At 44.6% G+C, this 19,947-nt stretch overlaps 1 protein-coding gene across 8 annotated transcripts; it reads right to left on the reverse strand.

The window, feature by feature from the left end:
• Positions 1-772: 772 nt before the first annotated feature.
• Positions 773-18,787, reverse strand: TMEM40 (transmembrane protein 40). 8 transcript variants are annotated; one of them, XM_056501880.1, is made up of 16 exons: positions 17,832-18,787; positions 14,328-14,533; positions 13,957-14,009; positions 13,443-13,638; positions 10,767-10,827; positions 10,015-10,154; positions 9,291-9,444; positions 7,846-7,953; positions 7,299-7,352; positions 6,464-6,499; positions 5,001-5,033; positions 3,574-3,639; positions 3,233-3,304; positions 3,078-3,152; positions 2,370-2,432; positions 773-1,932 (listed from the first exon to the last, which is right to left on the reverse strand). In XM_056501880.1, the coding sequence occupies exons 5-16, from the start codon at positions 10,813-10,815 to the stop codon at positions 1,913-1,915; spliced, it is 870 nt and encodes a 289-aa protein (XP_056357855.1). In that variant the 5' UTR covers positions 10,816-10,827; positions 13,443-13,638; positions 13,957-14,009; positions 14,328-14,533; positions 17,832-18,787; the 3' UTR covers positions 773-1,912. The 8 variants fall into 8 exon arrangements, with proteins under 8 accessions (XP_056357855.1, XP_056357861.1, XP_056357860.1 ...); XM_056501886.1 differs by lacking the exon at positions 14,328-14,533 and having other exon boundaries at positions 13,443-13,528; XM_056501885.1 differs by lacking the exon at positions 14,328-14,533.
• Between the last annotated feature and the right edge of the window lie 1,160 nt (positions 18,788-19,947).

Consider the following 19,947-nt stretch of genomic DNA (forward strand, 5'->3'; position numbering starts at 1 on the left):
GGGTTTAATCTCATCTTTTCTCTGGGGTTTGGTGTTGTGGGGCAATACCTGCATCTTTAGAGTCCCTCCTCTCTGCGTTGCCCCCAACCATTTAAAACTAAAGGCAAGGAGGGAGTACCCAGTGTGCTGGGTGGTGCTGAAGTGGAATGAGATGCTCCAGGTCCTGGGGACCCAACGGGAAGGTGAGGCCCAGCCCTGGGCTCAGGTAGAACATACTGAATGGTAATGCAGGCAGCACAAGCAAAGGAAGTTGAAACTCTTCACAGGAACTTGTAGTTTTGAGAGTTTGGCTGATGCTGAGAAAGAATAAAGGATTTGGAAGAAGACCAGAAAATTCCCAGGTACTCAAGAGGATGCAGCTCAATGTGTAAGTTGCTCTTGTTTTTTTTGAGAACTGACTTTTCTCATGAGACCTGCTCTAAGTGGCTGAACTGTTCATCTTGCATGGTGGGATGCACTTGGTGACTTTTAAAATGTTTTGCTGTTTGTAAATGTTTTGCTTATTTTACCCTTAAGCAGTTTCTGTTAAAATTAAAAATTTATGTTTACTGCAGAGTACCAAATTTAAAACATTAAGTATTGAACCATGTTTCTCATCCTGACTGTTTCACTAATTGCCTTTCAGAAAGACATTAGACAGCAGAGGACACTGAAAAAGCCCTTTTCATCAGAGCAGGGTGACTGTGTCATTTTCAGTTCACCCAAAAGCCATTTGCCACCACCATGGCTGCAGTGGTCTGAGTAAGACTTTATTTGCAGACTAAAACAAAATGTACAGTAGTTTGGGAGGGTGGAATCTTTCTACAAAGACATGTAAATGAGAATATAAATACTATGAAATAACTTGTATTCATCCTTCTTGCACAGTTTTAGCCCTTGAGGCATTGGGTGACAGATGTGCTATGTTGGTGCAGGCCTGAGTGTGTTGGTGTTTCTGGCAGTGCAGCTGGAACTGCAGGCAAGAGTGACTGACACTGGTGCTTCAAATAACATACAACAAAAAGTAACCTTTCTATTTTTCTAAGCAAGGCTTGAAATGGTTTCTGTCAAACTCTGAGCTGTTTGGGTTTACGGCTTTCAGATTTACATTTCCTTAAAAGTCCATGGTTAAGGCTTTTTCTGTTCAACTGGTTGCCTTCATCATTCTGTGGGTATGAAGACCTTACATATTTACTAAAAATTTAAAGATACCCCCTTTTCTTGCAGTCTTCCTACGATTGCAGTAGTCCTACATTCTTGCAATGTGTAACACATCCTATAAAATGAAAGGAAATGTCAAAGTTCCATGGTGATTTTACTCAAAGAAAGAAAAAGGTTCGGAGATGAGTCAAATCAAGCACTTTGTTTTTCCCCTGAGAAAAGATGAAATCTGCTGTTGTTAATAATCTCATTACTGCAGCACTCTGTCAGGGCCTGTAACATCTCCCCAGCTCTCCTCGGGTGAAACCACTGCCCGCCCCCTGCTCTGAGTTCTGCCACAATCAATTCATCAGCCCCAGTGCCAGCACTGCCGGGGCTCAGCCGGGAGAGCAGTGCTGACCTCTGCCTGCTCTGGGCAGCACCGGGGGGAGAAGGAGGAGGAGGCCAAAATTCCTACAGAAACAGCCAGAGCCTAAGCCAGAACCAGCACAGGAATTGGTCTGTTGATTTTGGTACACCACAGGCAGACTGGTGTGATTTATTAGGAATGAGAGATGCAGCACGAGCCCCAAACCACTTCAGAATCCAGAGTGGGGCCCTGTATTCCAGTTTCAGGTTTATTTTGGAGGGAAAGGAGTGATGTTTTTCAGAGGTTTCACATTTCAGTATTTCACATTGGCCATTTGGTTCTTAGATTCACCTCATAAAGCAGTTCCTTTAGTACTGGAAACTTGGACAGCCAGGTTTGGGGAATTCTCCTGAAATACTCCTCCTAAGCAGCTTTCCTCATGCCTGTGGGATGAAGAAAAAGACAGCTGTCAGGACTGCTGGGTTCAGATTGTGCTGTATCCATGCAGCTTTTCACTATTCTTTGTGTTTTGTGTCCATAAACATGGAAAAATATGAACCAGGAGTCTGAAGACCCAAAACGTGAAGCCTCTCTCCACCCCCTGAGTTTTTATTTAAGCTACAGAATTCTTATGCAGATATTGCCAGGAAATAGTACCCCATATGGGGTGGAGTATTAAAAATGTGAAAATGTTTCTGCTACAGGGAAAGAGTCAAGACTAATTTTCAAACCCAAGCAGTTGTAATGAGCTGTAGTAAAATATTCCTTTTTTTTAAAGGCAGTAAGATTGGAAATTGTCATTTAAATGAGTTTGTCTTAATTCTTGACCAAACCAAGGTCCAGGGAAGACAGATGCTGTCAGTAAAAAGAGCAATGTTACCTCTTGGCCTGAATCTGTCAATCAGGGGAACAAAGCTGTCAATGACACTCCGAATTCGGTACACTGGGTATGAAAACAAATATATAAGATAAACAGCATAAAACATAAAAAAATAGAGAAATGGCAAAACTTAAACACTGACACTTGTTTAAACAGGCACATCTGCAATACCATTAATAAAAAAGATCAGGCTGAGTAATGAGAGAACTATCTACAACCTTCCACCATGTAGAGGAGACAAGTTCTTGGTTGGGGAGCCACAACTTGCTACTTGGTGGCAGCTCTCGTATACCATCCCTAGGGATTGCCAAAATGCCCAGGTTTTAATATTTCCAGTAGCTGCTGCCATCCACATTCTGCTGCTGCCCTGAGCTTGTCCTCAGTCCCAGGGGAGTGCATGGCAGCCAGGATGCACAGCATCTTATCCAGTGGATCTGGGGAGACAGGCCTTGCTGCTAAAATTACACGTTGTCATGGCAACACAGCATTCGGCCATTGCTGCAGAAAGAGGTGACTCAGGGTCTTGTGATCACTGAGAAGGAAAAATGAGTCAACCTCTCCCTTCAGTAGCATTAAGGCTGCTTGTCTGCAACCCCCTGTAATTGGGAGATGTCGGGAGTCAAGTGGTGAGTTATGGATTCTTGACCCCGGTGGGTTTGTGGGCCTGTGGCAACTGTGTGACCTTGTCCTTAATGTAGGGACACATACCTAGACCAAAGTATATCCCAGTGGTTTCCAGGGAAGCAAACGTGATTAAACCAATCCCAAGAGAAATAGTCCAATCTAAGGCAACAAAATAAATGTTAGCTTTGTTCATTTCTCTACAGTGCAACAATATATCCTTCTACTGAATCTTGCCTTACCTTTGTGGTAGTAGTAGCAAACTAGTAAAGCTCCAATTGCAAAGCAAAGAATGACAAAATGAAAGAATTCATCTGAAATTGAGAGGGAAGATTAGGTCACAACTGCAGCCATTGAACCCAAATTCACCTTTAGGTACAGAGTATCACTCAAGGAATGAAATCAATTTCTCAGGCACCAGGCTCAACATTACAAAAGCCTCTATGATTTTCATCATGAAGCCTTGATGCACTTCAACAAAGCACTCATGTTGGAAAAATAAAAGTTTTTTTGAATCAGAGATCTTATTCTTGGACTAAGGTTCAACAGGTTTGCCATCAGTTTGATTTAATATTTCAATTACCATCCTTCCGGATGCCCATCCACCGTACTGTCCACTGAGGGGAGTGAGTGCTCTCCTTCTCATATGCTACAAAAAAGAGAAGACTTTTATTGCCATGGAACTGTGAAATTAAGGAGTTTAAAATTTATTTCCCTTTTTGTATCTGAAATAGATAGAGCAGAATATATGTAAAACCATTTGTTAGTCTGTGAGCCTTTCAGAAAGATCAAATCAGCAAATCTAAAATCACTCCAAAGAGCACGATTTTAAAATGAATTTTAAAAAGTGTAACCAGATGGCTGCATTAACAATACTGAATTGTTTTAAAGTACTCTGGGTCTTTTCTGCCTCTTCTGGGACAAGCTACAGTCTCAGAATGACAGTGGGGGAGTAAAACCATAGTACATGGAGCTTCAGTTTGATTCCTGGGTGCTTTGCACAACCACAACCACAGTAGAAAGATCCCCTTCCTTCCTGAGGGTGTGAGAACCATCCCTCTACTGACACCTCACATCAAATACTTCTGCACCTCCCAAAATAAGACATGCTGCTGAAATGAATCTACTACAGTTACATTGGCATAGAGAAAAAACAATGTAAGAACAAATTAGGTATTTTAGAGGTTTAAACACAGAGTAGTTTGCTCTTTGTCATGAGCAGAGTTGCCAAATTCTCTTTTCTCTTTAACTGTATTGCCAGAAAGAGCTGAGTATTTTACCATCTGTCCAACAACAGGTTCAAAGCAGCAGCTTTTTCCTTTTCTCTTTGTTGGTGGTTTGAGCAGCCCCTGAGGCAGCTGCTGCACCCAAGCCTCTGGGAGTTGATTCAGCACAAGTTTCAGATGCTGATTTCCTCTACACTAGGCAACCCCTGCCTGGCAGTGAACTTTCTCTAAAGATGTAACAGGTGAGTACTGGAAGGATCCTTTACACGAGCTGCAGATTTTTGCTGGGGTAGTTTTGAACCACAGAGCAACTGAACCTTGCCAAGGAGTTCTGTTCTGGGTCACCTGATACAGACATTCCATTTTTGCCTCTTTGAGCAAATTGAACACATTCTGGTTTGGGAGCAATCTCAGTTATTTTCTTTTTAATAACATAGCATTACATTATTCTGACTCATAGATACAACTCTGTGCAGTTGTATGAATGATCTATAGATAAAGAATCTAGCAGAACATCAATTCACACTTGGCAAGTGTCTGTCCTGCATTACTCTACTCCCTAAATGCAACAGTCCCACTGTAACTTGGCATCATGGAATGACTTGCACAGTATTTCTTCTGTTAAAGCATCCCATGTTATGTTACTACCTGTTTTCAATCTTCTAATTTTTGATTAGACAATCTCTAAGGCATCAAGGAGCTGGGATTGCCCTCACCACTAAGCAAAATTCAGTCCTGAAAGAAAATTCACAAAATAAACTTTTGTTTGCATGTTTGTACTCACCATCTGCATCTGAATTTTCTCTTCTGGCAATCTCTGAAAAGTAATATAGTTTTGTTACTTCTGATGAAAAAAATACAAATATAGAGCTTCCCACCATACTGAACACCAAAAAGCACAGTGAGTAATCACCTATCTGTAATAAAGCTGGGGTGAGTGGTAGAGAGGCCAGACCAAGTGGAAGAGTACCATGACCCTTTCTGCACCTGGCAGTGTGGGGAGAACATGGCACTGCAATGAATCTCTCTGCCCTGGTGTTCTGTGTGGCTCTGCTGCGATACTCTGTGTCTTTTTCCTAATTACTCAAGATCAGACAAAGTATCGCAGCATGGATGGAAAAGGATACAAAAGAGGCTCTTTCAATCTCAGTTTATTCCAGGGCGATGGTATGGCCGGAAAGAGGGAGAATCTCTCTCCAAACCAGGGATTCAGGAGAAGGGAATGGGAGTGGCCTTGGCTGGCTGCCAATGGGATGAGGACACAGAGGGACTAGGATCAGAATACCCGACCCCTCGGTGGGTACAAGGTCACAGGGGAAGGTCACAGGACCGGAAAGGGGGACATGAACTGGGGACTAGCAGGAAGGAAGTTTGCAGGGTATTTAATTTCTTATACCTCAGATACCGAATTACAACATGGCTCCTTGGGGATAAGTAATTCAAAAACCTCCCCAAAGGATTATTCTGCAATTTATAACTTCTCCACTGCACAGAACAGAAATGCAGCAGATTCTCTCCAAAGGTTGCTCCCCTGGGCTGTTTGCCTCTCCTAACTCATCCTGTGGCCTTGGCCTGGGCACAGGAGGGATGAGCTCAGTAAGGCAATTAAGCCGTTGGCAATTTCCTGGTTTGGGCTTTTTACAAACATTCTGGGGCTGTGCAGCAGTGTCTGGTGGGAAGAAGTCTGCCTTCAGACTGCCTGTCTGTGCAAGCCTCTGAGCTGGCAATGTTGCTCTGCTGCCTGACATCTGTCTTTCACCTGGCACCCCCTGCTGGGAATGCTGTGAGCTAAGGCAGGAATGCATTTGGAGCCAAGCATCATTGTTTGCAGAAACCAGGTTCCAGATCCCTCCAGCCTTGCACCCCCATTCAGCAGCAGATAGAGGGCTTCAGGGAATGCTAAAAACTGCCTCTAGCTTTTTGTGGGTAAGACTGAACAGTTGCCCAACAGAACTGCTGGGTTTTCCCTTAAAGAATGACTGCTATGATCTGATCTTGTGAGAACCTGGCAGGCCTACAAAAATGAGTTAATCTGTCAGAACACCTTGTACAAATCACTCGCTGTCAGGCAGTCACTACCACAGCCTTGCAACAGAATGTTTGCACCATGCCCAGGTCCAACACTAGGCTAACTGGAAACCAAGAGATTTCCAGCCTGAGAGTTATTTTTAATGTCTCAGCAGGTCAGAAAGAGGACACTCCAGTTATAGTTATTCCAGCAGGATGAGGTGACCTGGGAGCACTTACCTGAACCTCTGTAGGGAACCACCTCTGCTGGTATTCCTAAAACATGACAGAGATGAGGTAGGTGAATACCTGCAGTGTCTGGTGCCAGTGCCAGCCCATCAGCTCCCTGAATTCAATGTGGGTGTGTAACAGAGACAAGGAAGAGACCAACTTTAACTCCTTAAAAAGGGTGGCTCTGCTGGGGATTATACAGTCAAAAAGTGGGCAATGATTCAATCCTTAATGCCCCCCTCTCATATTCATAATGCCAATTTAAATGAGCTGCTCTTACATTTGGGCTGAGCTCAGTTTAAGACATTAATCAAAATATTAATGCTTTACATTTTTACATCCATAGTTATATAGGTATTTCTGTGTATGGACACAGTATATTTCCTTCATCTGCATTGTACTTATTTTCCATTTTTCCTTAGGTAGGAAAGGAAAAGCCTCAGGAACAAGGTGGCCCTTGCTGATGATCTCCAGTCAGTGTTGTCAGGGGCTGACTGCAGCCTCTGTAAGTAGTGGCTCTGACAGATGATTTCAGAACCCTCTTGCTGCATTTCAGTGGCAGCTGTGCAGACTCAGGCAGCAGGACTCCTCCAACAATAGCAGATTTTGCTGCTTTTCTGGTTCAACTCTGAGCACAGGGCATTGCTGAGTGTCAGCATTAGTTGAGCTTCATCTTGCAGGAAATGTCTTTCCTACAGCCAAATTCTGACTTGTCTTTCTTTTACATCTACACGTTAATATACCTTTGCTCAACAGACAAACAAAAGAGTGCAAAAAATAATCTTTTTTTGGTTTATACTGGTTGCCTTTACTAAAAGCCAATACTGTTGTCACTTTATCCTACCTCCAAGTAACTGGCCTTCAGTCTTCTGTCTTCCTAAATCTTCCTCATCACTGTCTGGATAAGAGAAAGTGTTTGTTCATCCAAGTAAAGAAAAATGTGCTAGCACCATCAGAAACATCAGAAAGAACAGCACTGCAGTTGTTTGCTCATAATAACAATATGAAGGTAAAAATCAAGGCTTTGAAATGCAAGGATCACTATTGGCTACTTTTGCCTCACAGCTCCCTTCAAAGCTGTCTGAACAGGTGGAACTCAGCAAAACCTGAAGTCAGATTGTCTTGTATAAAGGGCTGTAGAGAGAAGTTTTATTTGGTGAAGGAACCTTGCAGCAGATTTCTACGTTTCTGAAACCAACTTCCAAAAGAGTGTGTGACTGCCACTATTTTGCTGATCATGAATCAGGCACTGATGATTTTCTACGTTCTCTCTTTTGCACAATTTCTTATTTTATTCAGAGCTTTACAGAATTACTGCATCCGTACCTCCTATCTTACAAACAAGTAAGACTAAGTTATGTATCAGGGAAAATAAAATAAATCCTTTTTACCTTGTGTATCTTCATCCATGGACTCATGGGATGAGTTTTCAGACTTTTTGTCCTCTTCCGAATAGAGAAAATTCCTTTCCAATCTCTTCAGGAGTTTCAATTTTTCATCTTTTTTTATAAAGATTAAAAAACACATTATCAGTGATTAAATTTTCTATTTTACAATTACAGATTTCACAATGCTTTACTAAGAGTTGTCAGGAAATCAGACCCTTTGTTTAATTTCAGGGGGTTTTTTTTGCACACTAATAGTAGTACAAATGAAAACATCATACACACTACAGTTTAGACTTTCTTAAAGGGTTGTGGTAGACACCTAAAATTTCATATTCTGGTGTTTAATTATTCATAATGTTACCCCTGTGCAAATTCCCACTCCCTGAAGCAGCAGCAGCAGCTGAAGGTTGTTTCAGCAGGAGAGGAGTGGCTGACCCTGCCCTGGGCTACTCCTGCCAGGGCTCCCTGTGCAGACGCCGCGGCTCCAGCTCCCTCTCGTGGCACAGGAGCACAGCTCCCTCAGCCAGGCCACACCAGGACCCAACTGGTCCTGGCTGCTGGGGCCAGGGGTGACTCTGAACAGCTTCACACCCAGCTCTGTGCTCAGGGCCAGGGATCTGAGCATCTCCTCATCAGGAGGTGCAGGATTTGGGCACAGGAAGGTACATGGAATTCCTTCTCCTCCAGCTCCTCGAGGCCGCTCACAGCCCAAGGATCTTGTTACCAACACTCCTGCTCTGAGAGATGACCAAGGCTGGGCTGTGCTCCCAGCTGGGAGGTCTCTCTCCTTCAGGAACATGTTTAATCAAGGCAGAAGCAGGAACAGGATGTCCTTGAGGGTCTCCAGTTAAATTTAGGGTCCTCTTAAATGAGTGCTCCTCTGTCATCTATTAAAGACAATTAATTACTTTGGTCCCTGTGAAACTGCTCTTAGTTTCTTACTGCACAACCAGGCAAATAAGTCTCTTTTATTTTGTTGCCAGGTTCAGCACCCTCTGTGCCATCCCCTGTCCATTCCTTTTAGTTTTACATGTGCTGCTAGGGAATTCTTTGTAAAAATATTTTTACTGGCTTATCTCTGGTTTCTTACCACTGTGCGTGCTCAGAGGGGTCCTGGCTGGTTGGAAACAGTCTGTGCAAAAAAGTCAGGGAAAACTTTCTCAAGTCAGAGAAACTTTTTGGAAGCATCATCCCAGGACATGCTCTCTCCCTAAACTCGGTGATTTTTTTCCCCCAGAAGAAGCCAAGTCTAACTGCAGTAAAATACTAATTTTGGCTCCCATACCACTTCACCTAACTGCCTTTCCTGAGCAGTACTTCCAGACAGTTCAGTTGTTCACTAATAATCACTTCCAAGCACATAACAGAGTGTTCAAGCTGCTGTCAAGTACCACTGGCTCTGTAGTAATTTTAACAAAACAGCTGACAGGAAGACAGGTAGGACTCACCCTTTCCCTTGGAGCTGGGCAGCTGCCTGTACCCAGATGGGTTGGAAGTCTTCAGCAAAAGGTAAAGGAGAGCCATTGCCCTGACTCCTTTCTTCTCTACAGCTTTCAGGCAGGCAGCACAGCCTCCAGGGAGGACATCACAGCTGTTAAGGAGCTGAAAAGAAGGTAAGTAAATAGCAAATGGTCTTTCCAATAAAACAAAGCCTGTAGAAGCACATGCTGGTGGGCAAATTAGTGTATCTCACTCTGTGGGAAATGTAACCCCCTGCTCCTACAATAAAAGGGGAAAATGGGGACAAAGAGTAATGTCAAAGATGGGAAGAGAATGTAAACTCCATTTAGTGACTGGAGCAGAGCCATCAACTGGGAAAAACAGCATGGTGGGCAATAGTTAACTATTCAGTAAGCTGGAGAAATACAGCTATAGGGTCTGAAAATGACCATGCAATTGCTGCAATATCTTACAGAAAAATGTCACTAACAATGGTCCTGCTTAGAACACAGTGAGCTGAACTGATCCTGAGGAATTTATACAGAGACAGTTATTTCTGCACATGGAGAGCAGTGGAGTAAAAAGCAGTGACCTGAACCTCATTTATCTAAGTGGCCTGTTACACCTCTTAATATATATCAGCATATCAGATAGTGGGACTCTATGTTCTCTCTCCCCAGAGTATAGTAGAAAAGTACAGTAACAAGGACAAGTGTTTCTTTGGTAACTTACATTGTTCTTTTCTTCAGTATTCAGGATAGGTGGGTCAGTAGTGGCCAAGCATTTTACAAGTGATTCCCAGAAGGACTCGTTCATTTTCTCATGATTCTCCAAGTACTTGGCATCAGCAGCAAATACTCTCTGAAAAATGTCTGTAAGGAAAACAAACCTGTCACTGTGCAGGAGTACAGAGGGGTTGCACAGCAGTGTTCTTGTGGCGCTCAGTACAGGTGTGGAGACAAACACCAGACTCTAACACACTGCCCAATACCAGGAAACACACAGGAAAGAGAGTGGTGCTGTACTGTATAAAGCATATCAGTCTGTCACAAAACAGTGGACAAATGTCAAGAGTCCATACAAATGACTGATGTCTCTGTGATGCTGTTGTCTCAGTTAGAAAAGCATAATAAGTGTTCCTGAAGCGTCCTAGCTATTTAACAGGTGCTTATTCTGACCATACTGTTATACAGACAGACATAAAGACCCTAAGGACTAGATACCAAGGTACTGAGATTGCTCACCAGGCTTTTAATGCACAGCAAAGTCTCCTTAGTGTATCTAAATTTCCACTTGCATGTGCACAAAGCCTAACAGAAGCGTGTGGAAAAGCTGGGAATTGACTGCAGGTGTCTCTTTCACAAGCAAGGATACTAGGGTGTGTTTTCAGAGGAAACAGATTTCATTGACTCATGCCCACCCTGGTAAACACTGCTGTGCAGTGTGCATGAGCCAAAGCTCTGATCTTTGTGTGCTTCCCTCACCTTGCTGTTCTTCAGTAAGATCTGGGATTGGGACATCCAAATTCTCCATTGCTGTGCCTGTCTGAAAGGGGAGAAAAAGTGCATTTAGAATCAGGTCACTGACCTTCCTGATTTTCTGTTTTTGATTTTCTGCAAACCCAGTGTCTCTCTCTGGGCCTTTCAGTTTTGAAATCACTTCTCTGTTTCACATCATGATTCACTTACCCTCCCAGTCCCAACTCTTGACTCCTCCGAGTGAGCCCTACTGGGTTTTGGTTATTAGGAAAGAACAAAAGTCTGATCATCATGAGTAAAACAAAAAGAAGTCAGACTTGATCATTCACATTGTTGTTTTGTAAAACTACCAAGGTGTCTAATTAAAAATTTACCACAGAAGTGAGTAATCTAATAGGCCAGGTTCCATTCCTGAAACAGAACATTATCCTTTACCTTTCACATTCTAAAACTTAAAATATATCAGCCAGGAAAAATAGCACAGATAGTTCCTAGGAAAGTCCAACAAGACTTTGAATTCTTGTCTCACAGAAGACTTTGATGGCTCAACATCTGTTCTTCCCAAGTTGTCATGAAAAGGAAATTTCCATTAACTTTAGCTTTATGAATTACAAATTTTTAAGTGTTAATCCCAGATTAATTACTGGTATTTGACACAGAAACAAATGTTCTGACAACCCCAAAATTCAGCATTTCCTTTTGTTTATCAAAACAGAAGTTTTGGGCTGAGGCTAGAATATTCTGATGGTGCACATTTTGTGGTGGCTGTGGTTCTGGACTGTTGCCTCTGCACAGCGTGGTCCAGGCATTCTGCACTGATGCATCTCCCCTCGTGCAACATTGCAACTAACCCACAGCTGTACTGAGAGATGCAAAAGGAGATTTTTGGGAAGCCTGAAGCACAGTTTCCACTATGCAGGATGCAACAGGAAAACAGTGAGGTGTCAGTTCTCAGATAGAGGAAATAGGACACAAACAGACTTCAAAACTCCTCTGGGAAAATTACATAACCACTTTCAAAGGCTCAGCTCAGAAAACCTGGCTTACCTGCCTCCAAAGTGTATTGTGAAAAAACAATATTTTAACAATATTTTGAAATTATTTCCAGTGATGAATCTATTCAAAAGACCCACAGATCTTCCCCTTTCCCTGACTTACATCCAGCCTTTGCTGCTGTAGCTGTGGCAGCAGCCCTGTGGGAGCTGTGAGCCTGTGAGCACCCGATAGGGAATGCAGGAAATGCATCTGTCCCCTCTGTGGGTAAGAACCAGCTGAAGTGGAAATGTAGGAACCCAGCACACCACACCCTGGAATGACTCGTTCTTGGCCACTCCATCAAGAATGTCAGTTCATAGCACTTATATATCTCCAGCTATGGTTTTCTTGCCTTTTTCAGTCTCTTTCTTGCCTTCCTATTTGCTCAGCTTAGACCTTGCAACAGTTGCTTGTTTAAACTAAATCCTTTAGGTCTCTCTCCGGACTGCACAGCCAAAATACCAGAGCTAAAGGAACAAAAGTACTTTAAATATAAACATTTTATTCCAACTGATTGAAAAAATAATTTATAAGCATCCTGATATTTTACTGTTGAGTGAAACTCAGGAGGTTTATCTTTGGGGCTCCTAATACCTAGTGAAGGCCACTTCCAGTGGGATTTTAAGGCAGGTCCCCTGCTGTTCCCCTGACAGGAACCTGTCACAGCAGCTGCCCTATCGCAGCTTTGCATCATCCCAAAGACAAAGTGAGCAGATGGGCACTACCTGACCTGTCCTGCCATGCACACAGAAGAGCAGATTCAACACTGAAGGCAGGGCAGACACTGCCAACGCCATCTTCATCTGCTGTCAGACTGATTTACTTCAAAACTGTTCATTTGTTAGCCCAAATGAGCAGACTGCTCAGCTGTTCCAGCAACAGAAACACAGTTGCCTAATGCACTTTTGCATCCCATTGTGGTAAGACCTGGATGCCACAAGAGGATCCAGGAGCAACCAGCATCTGCTCCCATCTCCCTTTCTGTGCCTCCAGCACAGCTCAGCCCAGTCAGTCACCAAGATTTATATTAACCAAGGAAGCTGGGTACCTAATTTGTCTTAGACTATGCACAATTAATTCCCCTGTGGCTCTTCTGGAAAGAAAATCAGATCTAAACAAAGGATAAGTATAGGTGTTTAATTATTGTATGTTTTAAAAGTGACTTAGTTGATTATACCTCATAATGAGAGAAGGATGATGATATAAAGGCATTTCAGCCTGCTCATGAGCTCACTGGGGAATGACATGAACAACAGACTTCACCTTGCTTTCCTCACAGTAAATCAGAATTTAATTGCAGTGAGGTCTTCTTTACATTAGAATAAAATTTGTGTGCAGAGTCAGATTTAGAAAGTGAGATTAACAACTTCCATACATGAGGTTTTGCTTAGCTGATAAAATACATCTGAGGGAAATTACTCAATGGGGTAACTAAAAAAATGCAAATAAAATAATATAAAATAAGGTTGTTTCATCTTCAAGACAAAAATCAGACAATCCCAAACCTTTTCCCTTTAAAATTACTTTTACCTTTCATTTTAAGTTATACACTGATGGCCACACTTGCTTAATTTTATTTTAAATATAAAGTCCCTCAATGCCCTTTTCTCAAACTAAACCAAACCAAACCAACTTCTTAAAGCACACCTGCAAGTCTTAGGTTGGTCCTATCAGTTGGTTCTACGGGAAGATGTCCTGGCAGGCTGTGGTCGAGGTGAAAGCTGAGTTTCCTCCTGTGAGACAACAAAAACTGATCCACAGCAGCTCAGTCTGAAACGCTTCCTGCTCCAGTCTCCTCTGGCTGTGGTAATAATTCTGCTACCCTTCCTGTTGTCAAATGTAGCTGAAATGTGACACAGAAGTAGCAAAACTCAGACTTTTCACTCTCCTTGAACACAGGCATGTAAAGAGACCCAGCAAGTGCTTATCACCAGAGCAAGGGCAGCTCCCAGGCTCGCTCTGACAGCCCATGGGGGTGAGCAAGGAGCAGGCACAGCACATCCACTCCTTGCAGCTCCAGCATTCCCTTCCTCCCCTGGTCTCACAGCAAGCCCAGACACAGTGGCTGCACTGCTGCCAGCCCCACACCTGTAAGCCCTGCAGGGATTGCTGCCCGTTTTCCAGCTCTGCCTTAGCATTGACGTGCAGCATTTGAAATTACCTGGTTTGTGTTTCCTTTCACGCCGTGTGCCTCTCTGTGGTCGATGCAACACTCTGAAGGAAGAGTATTAACTCATCAGAAGCCAGAAATGTTTACACTTGTAGTCTGAGTAAAACTAAGGCAAACAAGTCCTTCTCTTTGCATAAAGCATTGGGCTTGCTGTGAGGATCTTATTTAAAAGATAGGGAAGTTGAGTCAAGAGATTATAGGGAAGTCCTGTAATCCTCACAGCACCAGAACCCCTTTCCTGTACAGCAGCTTGATACCTCAAACAGCAGCCAACAAGCCAGCAGTGTAGCAAGAACCAGCAGGCAGCCCCCAGCCAGCCTCAGCTGACCCCGAGAGCTGCAGAGCCCCTCCCCAGCACTCACCTCCCGGGCTGTGCGCGGCTCTGGCTCCCGGGCCGGATCCCGGCGCTGCCGTGTGCCGCTGGCGGTGGGAAGGCGTCGGGGCCGGGCCCTCACGTGGCCTCCCCTGACTCACAGGGCGAGCGGCTCCGGGGCTCCCTGGCTGCAGAGCTCACACTGCAGCGTGTGCCCTGCGCCTGAGCTCCGGGGAAGGTGGGTAAGCACCAATCCTGCCGGCACAGAGAGAGGAGCCGTGCAGCTCCCAGCCCGCCTCAGGCACTAATGGCCCTCAGCAGCCAGGACCCCTCACTCCTGCCCGTGGCTGCTCCAGCACAGCCCCGGCTCAGGCTGGAGACTCAGGCCCACTTGTTTGGCCTCCCTGGCACATCAGGGGACATAGAACTCATCCTGTGGGGAGAGGGCTTGGGCTCTGGTAAAGCTAAGCAAGGACACCATGATGAGGGTTTGGAAGCCCGGGCACAAGGCTCAGGGCATCCCAGGGAGGCACAGGTGGAATGCCTGTGCAGCTGGGCCAGTGACAGTAAAGGCAAATATGCTCTCCATCCCACTTATCCCCAGCAGCCACAGAGGCTGCTGACAACACAAAGCCTCTGGCTCTGCTCATCCTGTACCTGCTGTAAGGCCACTGGTGATCCCCTCCAGCCCTTCTCCCCGCCTCTGACACTCATCCCTTCAGCATAAGTTATCTGGAGCCACCCCATGGCTGCTTGCTGCTCCCTCAGTGGCAGCTGATGCTTTGGGAGCCAGCCAGCCTTCTCCACAAGGAAACCAGAGTAGGACAGCAGGGGACAGATCCCCCCAGTGTACCACAGCTGAAGGTGGCAGATGTTTGGTCACTGAAGAGTGGTAGCCAGTGTCAAAGCAGACTCCTTGGGACACTCTGCTATTGATTACACAAGGTGTGGTCACTTAAGTAATTTGTCAAATTCAGCTAATGGTTTGACCCCAGTGCAGTAGGTACCCCAGGAAGGATTGCACTCCTTCCCTTTGCTCTCCTCACTTCTTCATCTCCTGATGCTTCTGGAGAGACTGAGACACAGGTAAATTAAGTTTTACTTCCTATAGTATGCATTTATTTTTCTTTTCCAGTTTGTTTGGCTGTTTACTGTGGTTTTCTGGTATTCTTTGAGAGGGGGAAAGGATTGGGGTTTGTGTTTGTTTAAGCAAGATATTCCACTACTTTTCTACAGGTGCCTATTCAAGTGCCTTGTCTCACCTCCCCTGACATTTTTAATCACCTGTAACACTGAACACTTAAAGCAGCTAATACCCTGCATCTACTGCTGGGAAGATTATCTAATGCATTAGAATACTTTACTATATGGTACATGTATTTACTTGGCCCTTATTTGGGAACTGTCCTCTGAGAGATTTAGAAAGGTAATTTATTCTTTGTATGCTGGGAAAATTGCTTCCAGGAGGGGTTTAAAGAGGTGAGACAGAGGCAGAACAGCTCTTATGTCTGACACTAATTGGGTGCAGTGTGTGTGTAGATTTGTCACAGAGGCAGGTTGCATGAGAAATGTAGAAACACTCCTAAGTGAGTGTAGGAGGGGCCCAGTGATGGTACATAGTTATTGCTTGTTAAGTCATCACATTTCTGACAGATTTCAACATTCCCATGACTCCTCTTGCCCTACCCTGACTTTCATCCAATGGATTGGTTGAATTACTCCCTCCTGTACATTTACTTAGTTTTCTACTTATTTTCCTTTAAATAAAGTCTTCTTCAACAACTGTTGTGAGCCTGTGAAGCACAGGTAAGCGCAGGGGGATTATGCCTCACTGCCAGCTGCACTTTGCAGGCTACAGATAGTTTACAGCTACCTTTCTGCTTTTTAAACTATGAGACTGAGAGAGAAGAAAAAAGCAACAAACAGTGAATACAACTTGCTTCCTAACCTTCCTTCCAGACCATCACTGAACCACTAATTCCCTGTTATGCTGAAATAATGTGAAAGATGTTTGCTTTTGGCTGGGAAAATGCCTGAGGTTAGTCATGAAAGCTTTTGTGGAATCATATGAGAGTAGATCATGTAGTAGTAGATCCTTACTAGGATATTTTAGAAATTATTTTCTCATTCTGTACCCTTCTGTGGAATTACTTGCCATAATAAATAACTCATTGTATTAGTATTTTAAATTAACACAGTAACATTTTTGCTAAAGTCCATTAAATTCAAGAACTAGGCCTATTTGAGCAGGCTAAATCAAAGGCCAGGATGTATCACTCACTTCCTGAAGGATTACTGACCTCCTCAGGTACTGCTATCAACAGCTCATGAGGCAAAAGAGTGATTCCAGTACTGACAAGCACAAGATCCTCCCGTTAGTGGCTACAGGTAATGATGGAAACCTTCCCTCATTGTGGGAACTCCCCTTTATTATGGTCAGCACATTACAGGCTCACAAATGGGCTAAGTGATGAGAGGGAGGGGGTTGTCTGGCCCCTGGCCTGGCTGAGCCAAGTGCTGCAGCAGGCACAGGGATAAGCGGGGGGTCTAAGGATACCCTCCCCACCCACTGCCCTAATTGGAGAACTGCTTCCATGAGCGACCTGCAAAAAAATCTGCTCCAGCATCTGCTCCTCTCCTCTTCCTTGTTCTCCCAGTTCACTGGGCTCCCTTTCCATCCCCAGTTTTCTGGTCTAGCAATAGGGCTGGAAGTGCCTCATGGAAGCAGAGCCAAAGGCAGGGGAGCACAGATGCCCAGGAGCCCGAGAGACAATTCCCAGCTTCAGCTGATCCTCCCTCTTGATAAAGCCCTTCTCCTCGGCACTTTTAAGCACACAGGCAACGCCAAGGATTTTGATATTTAATCCTGATGTTTTGTGGAATGGGTTTGGTCCTGCAATCCATTATGTAACCCTGTCAGTAAAGCAGGCTGAGACCTGACCCCCACCGCTTTGTCAGCAATGTACCTGCCAGGAGATGGCAAGGCCAGGAAGCAGAACAGCCTACAAAGGTAAGGAGGCACAGATTGGTTACCTGGTGGGGTTACCTGTTGGCACAGGTGCACCACAGAGTCACAGAGCTGGGATGGGGCTGGGCCAGCAGCTCTGTGCAGCACTGACCAAACTGGCTGAGGCATCCCCCAGCCAAGGTGAACCTCAGACCTTCCACAGGCCCAACTCTGAAGTCAGCAGGACTCAGTTTGATCTATCTATTATTTCCCCAGGATATTATTCTCGAACTTCTGCTTCAGGACATACCCAAGAATAATCCTCTCCTCCAAAAAAGGGTTTTGTCAACTACTGGCTCCACACTTCTGTGATATAAAGTGAAAACACACAGGCTGTGTCCGACTGCACAGGGAGAGAAGGATGGGGAAGGTGAGTGGAAAGGTGAGTTCATGGTACAGCCACCCTAAAGCTTTTAAATTCTAAGGCCAAGTCCCCAGGTCCCAGGACTTGCAGAGCTCAGAGCAGTACTGCTGGCAGCTTTTGGAAATTGAACACAAAGTCTCAGTGAATCTGGAGACCTCCCACACTCCTTCCGTCTCACTGACCTGGGGAGCAGCAGCAATCCCAGGCTGGCAGGCCAATCTTCTCTTTGTGAGACAACTACACCAGTGACATCCACTGCAGTCGGTGCCTTGGCACCAGGATGCAAGCAGACACCATCTTCTGGGATCTTTAAAATTCAGCCTTGCAAAGCTCTTAGGATCAAAGTGCAGCTCTCTCTCAACAACTCAGCTCTGTCCTAAAACACTCCTCTCTTGAGATCACCTCAGCTCACTGAATTATGAGGTTCAATCACCTGCAACATAAAGGGGATGAAGATACATTTGATTTTCAAAGCATTTCCTAAAATCTAGGGTCTGCTCGCAGTAGGCACTGGGAGAGCTCAAAAGGTATTTACTAAAAGCTAGAACTATTTAAGAAGTCTGGTCCAATCCATTTATCTTAAAAGATGTACTCTGGATCAGAGACAACTTTTTTGGGCAATGCAAAGCTTGAATCAAGTTCTAGATCCCTCTTCTGCTGACACCATGCAAAGTGTGATGCCAATACACCTTGTCTTCCACCCAGATCAAAACACTACAGCCCATTCCCAACCCTCAGAGCCTCTAATGAGGACTGCTGGACTGCTCCAATCACTCCATGAGGGCTGGCTGCCTGTCCAGCAGGCAGTGAGCACCACAAGCCCACTGTGTCATTTGACAGTGCAAACCTTTCTCAAGCTGTAGATTGGCTCAGGCTCCCTAGATCAATTCTGGCACCTTCGTAACAGGCTTCAAAACAGCTTCTCTACAGTTTAGGCTCTGAGAGGTCTCAGACCACAAACAGGTCTCTGCTGACCATAAACAGAGCACCCAGCCCTCTCAGGAAATGAGGACAGCATGGTGTGAGGGCACAGAGGACACTGCCATCTCCTGCTACATTAATGTGTGGTGGGAAGAACAGAACCACTAACACGCCACATAAATCAGTCATCTAAATTAGAATACACAAATCCACTCCAGAAAAGTTTAATGTAGGTTCCTGGGGCATCATATTCTGAAAAAAAAAACCCCAAAACCCCAAAAACCAAAATACAGTACAAAGAAAAAAGGCAAACAGAATTCCTCAGTATTTAAAATAATGAAATGTATCAAAGCTCCACCTATTACGAGGCTGCCCGAGGAAGCAGTATCAGCCTGAGGACCATGAGGCTTCACCTCCCAGAGATGGCCTGGAATAAACAGCATCCAATCAGAAAACCTGGTTCCTTAGAGAACTAGCAAGACTCTTTGAAAGCAAAAGGACAGAACTCTGTACTGCAGTGAGCTGCCCAGCATCCCTGCTGGGAGATGAACCAGACAGGCTGATTCCTGTGCTGAAGCTCTGTGAGAGAAGACATCCTGGGAGGAGTGGTACCATCCAGCAGATTCCACCAACTGTGCGACAAAACCTACTTCCTTTGAGAAATCCTGGTATCACAGGAAAAAGAGCCATTACAACAGCCAGTCAGGAGACCAGGAAGGGATCTGAGACACACCATACTACTATCTGGGAACAGAAACAAGCAATGGATCTTGAGTTAAGAGGTCAGCCAAGTACAGACCTAGTTCTAGGGATGTCTGTGGTACTGTGTGTGTCTCTCATTCAGTCTTTGGATTGAAAAATCTTAGCATAATTTAGGCAAGAACCTCTGTTGGTCTCTGCCTCAACCCCATGCCATTCAAAGCAGAGTCAACTACAATTAGTTCACGGTCTTCTCCAGATAAACACTGAGTTATCTCCAGTGACAGAGATCTCAGGACTCCAGCACATCCATAGTAAGCAATGCACGGGCCATGGCAGTAATTCTGATGTACTTTGGCTATGGAGCAGCCACCCTGAAGCCAAGAGAGAGCTGCTTTCCTTTCATCTATCAATCTTCCTATGACAACAGTTTAATTTGATATAGCCCCTACACCTAAGAGCAGTGACCCATGGCTGCTTCACTCCACTGCAGGGCTGCTACAAAACACTCATTTTCAGAGGTACTATGCTCAAAACAGCCAAGCCTCCCTGATGTGCAGCCCAACCTGACAGCAACCACAAGAGCTGAGGAAAAAGCTGGAGGAGCACTTACTCAAACAATGGAAAACAGAGATTCCTATGGAGAACAAAACTGTGAGCTCGGAGGCAACAAGGAAC

Source organism: Oenanthe melanoleuca, chromosome 12 (assembly GCF_029582105.1).
Source record: "Oenanthe melanoleuca isolate GR-GAL-2019-014 chromosome 12, OMel1.0, whole genome shotgun sequence".
In the NCBI taxonomy this organism is placed as follows: domain Eukaryota; kingdom Metazoa; phylum Chordata; class Aves; order Passeriformes; family Muscicapidae; genus Oenanthe; species Oenanthe melanoleuca.